We start from the raw sequence: 9319 nt of genomic DNA, 5'->3' as shown, positions 1-9319 counted from the left end.
GCAAGATCTTTTAAGATCATGAAAAAGTCTTCTTTGCACTTGCGGTGGATTAGAAAATAGTAGTAGCCCTGTGAGAGTAATTGCAACCTGTAATGCCTATTCTGTTGTGATGCTTCATCTGTTCTTCTGCTTGAACTTTTTGAGAGATGTAGAGCACTTGCTGCACATTGTGATACTGGTTAATATATTCCTTTAACTCATGGTTTGAACTAATTTCCATATCTGAAATGTGAAGACAGTAGTATGTCTATCATTACAAGATGATAGGTGTGCTTAGTTGCAAAATAACACCGAAAGGGAAACTGTTGAGGCTGAACGACAGTTTGTCCCAAAACCTGATTATAGATTAGCAGGTGTCCAAGTGGCGCTGTAAGCCCCAGCCATTTTTTCTTACTAGGAATACCTCTTGAGTCCACATGGGACCCACAGATTTTCTGGGGTGGGAGTAAGAAATGGAAATATCAAGTGGTTGCAAGCCACAAACCTCAATATACAGGCATCAAAGCTTCTTTAAAAGAACCCACAAGAACCTGAGGGGGAGGCTGCCATAGTAGGTGCTGAAAGTAGAGTCCTTGGCTCCCACGTCAGAGTTGCCCAACATAGCTCATGTTTTTAAAAATGTACTCCATTCAAAGAGTCTGGTATTTTAGATTTAAATCTTGATGCTTCCAATGTGATGTATCTGTGCATCTGATTCAAGATCAGACCTTATTTTAGGTTTAAGTGCTGAGTTTTTTAAAAATCAAATGCTTTATACCTTGTGCTAGAAAAGACTTCCAAATGAGGAGGAGGAGGAGATGATGATGATGGCCATCTGCCGGGTATGCTTTGGCTGGATGGCCATCTGTCATCTGTCAAGTATGCTTTGATTGGGAGTTCCTGGATGGCAAGGGGTTGGCCTGGATGGCCCTTGTGGTCTCTTCCAGCTCTGTGATTCTATGATGATGATGATGATGATGATATAAAAAAATAAGAAGGAAGGAAATGTTAATCATTATCTTTTGGAATTTTTTTATATCCCATCTTATATATGAGGATCTCAGGGCATCACACAATAAGAACAATTTAATACAGTAAGAATAGTTTTGAAAGACTAAAAGGACATTAAACAACGCAACACTTAATAGACGATTAAAGCAGTTAAAATAATATGAAACCTTTACACGTGCATAAATTTGGCTGAAATCAATTAGGCCCTAAGGGATCTACTTCTAAAAAATCATATTTTGACTGGAATGACAACAGCATTGTCACTGAACAGGCCTCTTCATAACTGGGGTGCCACTGCAGAGAAGGCCCCTTTTCATGTTGTCTCACACCCCTGGAGGGTGGTCCCTCCAAGAGATCTCAGTTCTTAGGCAGGTGTATATCTGGAGTTGGATTTCCTCCAAGTGAAAGAAATGTCTACACTTATGTATGAAATAGTTGGCTTACTGATGAAATTCTATCAAGCATACTGCTTTGAATGAAACTGATAATGAATTCTTTCAGCTTTTGCACACTTTAGGGCTTGTTCCGAGGTGAGAAATTTATCTGGAATATAACAACTTTGAATCTACATGCCAAAGACCAGAATGAGGCTACAGAGCTAGCATACTTTCCGCAGTGAAGTTTCTGCCCTACAAGCATAGTTTGCATGTCTGTACTTAAATGCTGTAATGTAGCTAAACACTGTTCCTTAGGCCATATACCTTAATGACCTCAGATTAATAGTTTGTTGCTTAAGCAGTTTAAAACTGTAATTAACAAACTACAGTGGCTGGATATAAATTATACTGTTAATTGCCTGTGGAATAGATCAGTGCTTGGGGCCAGAAACATAACAATAAAACTTTGTAGTGGGAGGAGGTGTGTAGGTTGAATGAAGCTGATTATAGAATAGTGCATTGTTTTAGACAGAGGATAGTATGAAAGTCCCATCTTTTAGCAAGACAGGTCTGACACATAATGGAATGTTTAGTAAAAATAAAAGGAAAAAAAGGATTAGGAATTTGCATGGTGCAGTAATAACTTGTTCTCATAACTAAATGCCTTTAAACTTTGTTGGTGTGACATGTAAGTTTGTTGACAGAGCACTGGTGAACAAACGCCTTCATAAATCATTCAATCATGGTAACATTTCTGTAGGCTCCTTTTTTCTATTAAGGTTTCGATTTATAGACCTTTCTGATAAATCACCTTAGAGAAAATGAGAGCAATTCCATTTAGAAGAAATGGCATTTGTTTTTGCTTTTGAACTTGTTAATAGAGAGGCTAGCTTTTAAAGTCCAGCTTCTTAGGAAGGTGCTTGTTTTCCTTTCTAGTTCACTAACTGTAGTGTCACTGAAGTGTCCAATGCAAACTTTTATTATAGGGCACTGTGGAATTTCTAGTTTACAAGATTATTCTCAGTTCAGTGATAGGAGTGGAAAATATTTTCAGCAAAAAGTAAAATTTTCATAAAGATGTGAATAAACAGTGGACCAGTATAAGCAATGAGGAATAAAGGAGACTTTGTTCAAAAGCTGATTTTGTTTGATAGATTCAAGAGGATTGATAACAGTCTGGACCAGTCTTGTGTTTAATCTCCCCCCCCCCACTACATGAAATGTCTGTCTCTTGGAACACAAGGGCCATAGATAAGTGATAGAACACATACTTCACTATCAAAGTTCCCAAGTTGAATCTCCAGGTATGGCTAGGAAAGATTAGAATCTCTCTGCTGATACGGGTGTAAGGCAAATGTTGAGCATGAAACAACTGTCATTTTTGAATCGTTTAACATTTTTGGCAGCATTTTATGCAATACTTGTTACTGCTTTATGAAATATTTGTGTCCCATTTGGGGAGAAGGCAGGGTATAAATCAATAAGTGGGTTCAAGAACAAATCAAGCCTGAATTCTCCGTAGAAGCCAACATGGCTAAACTGAGACTGTTATACTTTGGACATACCATGAGAAAAAACAAAAAAGCTTGACAGAGTAAAAGGAGGTAGGAAAAGAGGAAGACTGCATGGCAGATGAATAGACTCAAGTCAAGGGAGCCGTGACCTTGAGTCTGCAACACCTAAGCAGAGTTATTGATAACAGGGTGGTTTGGCGGTATCTCATTCATAAAATTGCCATAAGTAAAAGTTGACAGCAGTTAAAAACAACAAGTGGTAAAACCGTCATGGAGCAGGCACAGCAGTACCGGTGACTTAGGTTTGCCTTTTGGGGCTATTACCAAGAAAGTATACTTGCTAGCTGGCAATAATATATCTGTATAATCAATCTGTATAAGCACTATTTCATTTTGTATGAAAAGGTCTTGGACTGAAGATAGTAGAGTAGGTTGCTCCTCCGTTCCCAAGATCTTAGTATAATGTGGAGGCTGATTTTAGACAATTGTACCTAGTAGCTGCTTCAGTCATGGATTGAGTATCATCTTTCCAGACTTGAGTCTTGGAGTGTGTCTATTTCACTTTTCACCGTAATCCTCAAGTTTCTAATTGGAATCAGATGCAGAGCAGTGATCCAGGAAGGTGAGCATTGGCATAAGGTGCTTCTGAGTGTATGCTGAGCCCAGGGCTTTTCATGTGGTACCAGAGATGGAATTTGCACACAGAACCTTTTCCTTAACATTCCATCCTCTTGAATTGAGCAGTCTAATGTAGGAGAGAAATAAGGGTTTTTGTTCATATTCTACCATTGAAAGTAAATCTCTTGCTCATCAGTTGTACCTCACAAGGAGATCCACTAGAACATTTTGGTTGACTTCTGCCAAATCCTTGTACATAATATGAATGATTATGTAGTCTAGATCTGGTTGCAATGTTATCTATTTTTTGTGTACAGACGTATATGGGCAAAAACCTCAATGAAATTACAACAGAAATGTTGTCATTCAGCGATAAACTTGATTCTTAAGGGTAATATGAATAGTAACTTGTTTATTCTCTTTTCAGATAGTAAAGCTATTGTTGATGGGAATCTGAAGCTAATTTTAGGATTAGTATGGACCCTTATCCTCCATTATTCAATTTCTATGCCGGTCTGGGAAGATGAAGGAGATGATGATGCCAAGAAACAGACTCCCAAACAGAGACTCTTGGGATGGATTCAGAACAAAATTCCATATTTGCCAATTACAAACTTTAACCAAAACTGGCAAGATGGCAAAGCACTAGGTGCCCTTGTTGATAGCTGTGCTCCAGGTAAGCCTCCTGTGTCCTCCAACTTTTTTCTTCCTTTGGTAAAACATATGATTTATCTTATCAACTTCAGTGTAAATGAAATTCCTTTGTTATAAGAAATCCTGCCCTGACCTAGAAGCTATAATTATGAAATGTAACTAGAAGGTCAGGAACCCTTAATGAAGGGATACACCTTGAGATAACATTTTAAAATTGCTGGAAGGCCTTAGGTTGCAGTATATAATAAAGTTCTTTGTGAATAAATAAGGTTTCTTAAATGCTTAATTTGTTATTAAACAACAGTATTTAACATCAGGAAATATTGCATTGATTCTAATGTATTTTTGCAAAACACAGTATTCGAAATTTTTAGAGGAAAATGCAACACTCTTGTAACAGAGCTGTTGCATCACTTCAGTGCCTGCTAATGCTCTAAGTACTAATGTTGCACACAACTTGCAAGCAAATGAGAAGACTATTTCAAAGTTACTGTCTTGCTGTTAATAGGATTATTTAGGGCATGGATAGGAAACGTCATCCATATTTTGTTGGACAGCAGCTTCCATGAACCTTCATGGTTGGCTATAGTGATTAGTGCTCATGGAAGTTGCAGTCCAACATCTGGATGCTTGTACACTTACTTACCCTGCTTTTAATTCTGTTTGGTCTATCTAAATGAGCAGTGGGAAAAGTGAAGCCTGCAGCTCATATGGAGCTGACAGCATCCGATATTTTGAAATGAGAAAAAAACAAAACAAAACAAAACAAAAAAAACCACACAAACTTTTGAATATTTTGGTTGCCTCCAAATGCTCCCCAAACGCCTTCTGGGAAGGAGGGGGTAGTTTTCTATATTTTGTTCTCTCCTGGGTTTTTTAAGCCCAGGTGAGGCCTTTTACCAAGAGGAAGTGACTTGACAGTTGATTTCTGAGTCAGTCCCTGTTGGGAAAAGAGGGCCTTTTCTTACTCTAAAATGGCCCAGAAAAGGCCAAAAATGAAGTTGAGCCCTTGCATTCGAGGGTGAAACCCTCAATTTTGGGGAAATTGCCCTCCAAGGGCCCTGGGGAGCCACTATGGCCTCCTAACCCTTGATAGTTCCCCATCCCTGTTCTAAATCATCTGTTGATGATATTATTATTATTATTATTATTATTATTATTATTATTATTATTAATAATATCCTGCCTCTGGTTGGATCTAGGCAGCTTATAACATAGGTAAAAATACAATACAACATAAAATCCCTCCCTCTCACACAACACTTAAAATTCCCAAATTACAGTAACAATAATAAAAACATCCAATAATAAAATAATAAGAATGATAAAAACAACAGCAAGATGATAGGAATCCTGAGTATTCGATATGGAGGTCCATATTGGCGGGGGCCAAGTGAGCTAATCTGGGAAGGCTTCTGATATCTTTCAGATTTCAGATACCTTCTGAAAATTCAGTTTTTAAAATTTCAAGTTCTGTGTTTGATTAATTGTATCAGGTATTGGGTTGCTTTCCAAATTGAACTGTCAGATATGTGAACTTCAGATCTCAGATGAATGATTCCCCGGAAAACTTTGACTGCCGATTTCTGTGTTGATGTCATATTCCTTAGGTCTGTGCCCAGATTGGGAAACCTGGGACCCTAAAAAGCCCGTTGATAATGCCCGTGAAGCCATGCAACAAGCAGATGACTGGCTGGGTGTACCTCAGGTATGAAAAGGACTGAAGTTTCTGTATACACCTGTGACAGGAAATAAACATGACAGTTACTTTCAACAACTAGTTTCTGATAGTATCTGCCTGCTTTCTCCAATGGATACTCTGGCTTTTATTGAAAATCCAAATAGATTATGACCATACATGTCCAGAGAGTACATTTGAAAGTTTCTTTAGTACCCTGGAGACTTGAATTCATTTAGAGTAGTTAGGTACTCCTCTACTACCACTGTTTATTCTAGTTTGCAGCCATTTACTGCATCATTTATTTTGTTTGCACCAGATGGAGCATTCTTTTCTTTTTGTTAGAAGACTGAGGTCCAAAACACACAGCAGAAGAAATAATCCAGTTTGAGACCGTTTTAACTACCTTGGCTCAGTGCAGGGAATTCTGGGAACTGTAGTTTGTGAGACATTTAACCTTTTCTGTCAGAGAGCTCTATTACCACAATAAACTACAATTCCCAGGATTCCCTAGTACTGAGCCAGGGCAGTAAAAGAAGTCTCAAACTGGATTGTTTCTGCAGTGTGTTCTGGACCTGAATCAAATAGGTGTCTAGCAGTTCTGTCAAGCAGTTCTGTTTTCTCTCTGTCCCCTATTAGCATTTCACCATATTCTCTGTGCATTGACTGTTATTTCTTTGTTCTTCCTCTTTACATAGCCAATCCGCCTTTTTATTATTTTTAACCTCTCTAGAAATCCTGAGCTTGTTCTCAGCTTCAGCTTTTCTGATTTTTTCTATGCAAGTACAGGATATTGCTTAGTATTCCTAGATTCATCTATCACTATAGATTTAAGTGGACCTTGAGGCCTGGAACCAGCTTCAACTGGTCTGGCATTTAAAGCCCTTTGTGGAGAGGGATGACCTGTTCACAGGTGTTCTTCCACTAGTAATCTCCCATTCAGGCTACTGCAGTGCATACTGTGTGAGACTATCCTTGAAGGTGAATTAGAAACTTCACCAATTGCAAGAATGACAGCTACATTGCTGGCTGGAACATCTTATATAAACAATCTTAACACCAGTTTTAAATGTGTTGGAATTCTGATTGCTGCTAGAATGTTTCTGATCTTAAATTTGACATATTGATGATGATATATAAAAAGACCTTTTAACCTAGTTACTTTAAAAGGTACAGTTGGCCCTGCGTTTTCGCAGGGGATCTGTTCCAGACCTCCTCGCGAGAATGGAGGCTCGTGCATATTCAAGCCTCATAACCTTGAATGGGGCGTGCCCTCGTGTGTGCGGCCTGGGCATGCGCATCATTGGAAATAGTAGAGGTCACTCCTCCATGGATATTCTAGGGCGCGGATCCCAGATCCGCAGGTTAGGAGGGGCAACTGTATTTCTTCTTGTATATGATTGCCCAAGGATTGAGGTTTGCTGGAGGGTTCTTCTCGGTCTCCCATCAGCAGGAACATTACACTAGGTGAGGATGAGGGAGACAGGGCCTTTTCTGCTGTGTTACTTGCTGAGTTTTAGAAAGACATAACTGAAAGATTGACTGGGATGGAAAGTCACAGCCAGTGGACTGGTAATAAGGAATGAGGTAGTGGGCCTGAACCTTTTTGATGAAGTTGCACTTGTCCTATGGGACCAGCCTGTATTGAGTACAAGCTCCTCAAGCAGTGGACTGTCGGGTACAGATGATTTCGTAACTTCCTCATTTCTTTTCTTGGTTAGCAGTAATAGTTATTTTCTTGTAAAATGCCTCTAAGGTATGTATGAATAGAACACTAGGTAATCTTTAAAAGGCCTGATTGCTCTTATGAAACCTTTTTTAAACCATATTTTCAAAGATACAGAAATATTTAACTTAAAATTATAGAATTTGTTGGGTAATTTTTTTTAGGAAGGTTTGGGCATTTTAGGACTTTGTACAAAAAAAATGAGTTGGATTTGAGAGCAGCTGGCTGCCCTCTCCTTATTCCTGATTCAAAGGAACAGTGATTCATAGGAGTAGAAATGTACGAAGTGAACCTAATCCTGGTTCACTGTGTCTGTAATTGTTTACCAGGTCATCACTCCTGAAGAAATCATACATCCTAATGTGGATGAGCATTCTGTGATGACGTACCTGTCACAGTTTCCCAAAGCCAAGTTGAAACCAGGTGCTCCACTGAAACCTAAACTTAATCCAAAGAAGGCAAGAGCATATGGCAGAGGTAAAGTTTAAAATACTTCACTTTTCATTAACATTCATAACCCTTAAAAAAACAATGTTGATTTTTGTTTTATTTAAATTTGATTTGTAGTCAGATTGCCAAGTTCCATTGTATTCATTTGCTGCAGTGATGAGATTCAGAAATGTGGAAATAGTCCAAGAGCCACTCCTGCATTCACATGAATTCCCAAAATCTTTGAGAACCAGTTTGACAAGGCTGATGTCTCTGTCTGTGAGGTTTTCTTGCACCATATTCCTGACTTGTCTCATTGTCCATGCCCCTTCTCATCTTTTTATGATGTAAACGTAAACTACCATAGAGACATGACTACTTAAAGAAGGTGGATTTAGTATCCAAAAATAGGGAAATATGAAAATGTTACCTTGCTGTTACGATGAATAGTTACATGTTAATAATGTTTATTACTTCAAACTCAAAAGTGCTCCATACATTCATATCAAGGTTTGACAGATGGGTGTTGTGTGTCTGAAGCTATTGGCTGTGGTGGCTAAGGCTGTTAGGACTTGAATCTTAACACCTGGGAGGCATCAGATCCCATACCTGATGTAGGGTGTTCTATGTCACTTTGTTTCTTATGGATGGCAAGTGAAGAAGGAAAAGACAGTACATTGCGCCTGTGCTGTATGCAGGTGCACTATACGCGGCTTCAAGCTTACACGGAAGCTGCATGGCCATTAAACAAATGGGGTGCATGCCCATAGTGCGCACCCCATGTCACAAGCGCACACCCCTTTGTTTACAATGGGACCATGAGCATATGCAGAATTCCCCTTGTACTGGTGCTTTTTATGAAATTCCTTGACATGGAAGAAAATAACATATCTAAAAATATGAGAGCTAAGAATTGCAGATTCAAGGGTGTCAGAAATCATATCCATGACTGTACAAGAGTTCCTAGGCCATTAGCTTAGATGATAAGCTAGCCCACTAGCTTAAACCTGTTCTCTATGAATCTGTCTTTCGCTGGGTTTTAGCTGTAATAATTGAAAAATGCAACTTCCACGTTTAGCAACAGTGTTACATATTCAGATGCTGGGGACAAACCGGGTCTTGGCGCTAGTATCTCTCTCTCTCTTGTGCTACTTCTTAAAAGCAGGCATAGCTCTTAAAATTTGATCCTGCTAAATCTTGGCAATAATGTCTTCATACGTCTAACTAAAAGGTTCTATGTACAGCGCTGTGTAAATTTACAACACTTTATAAATAAAAGATAATAATAATAATAATAATAATAATAATAATAATAATAATAATAATAATAATA

The 9319-nt window shown here is 38.6% G+C and overlaps 1 protein-coding gene across 4 annotated transcripts in view; it reads left to right on the top strand.

Moving 5' to 3' along the window:
• FLNB (filamin B) overlaps positions 1-9319 on the top strand; it is a 102004-nt gene that overhangs the window by 28974 nt on the left and 63711 nt on the right. For all 4 annotated transcript variants that reach the window (XM_042454779.1, XM_042454778.1, XM_042454777.1 and 1 more), the window contains exons 2-4: positions 3927-4175; positions 5764-5861; positions 7887-8034. In XM_042454779.1, the coding sequence (XP_042310713.1) occupies positions 3927-4175; positions 5764-5861; positions 7887-8034 (495 nt within the window). The remainder of the gene's footprint in view (positions 1-3926; positions 4176-5763; positions 5862-7886; positions 8035-9319) is intronic.

This window comes from Sceloporus undulatus, chromosome 2, assembly GCF_019175285.1.
Source record: "Sceloporus undulatus isolate JIND9_A2432 ecotype Alabama chromosome 2, SceUnd_v1.1, whole genome shotgun sequence".
Lineage (NCBI taxonomy): Eukaryota > Metazoa > Chordata > Lepidosauria > Squamata > Phrynosomatidae > Sceloporus > Sceloporus undulatus.
The sequence above is the reverse complement of the archived record's forward strand: the minus strand, read 5'-3'. Positions and strand labels throughout refer to the sequence as shown.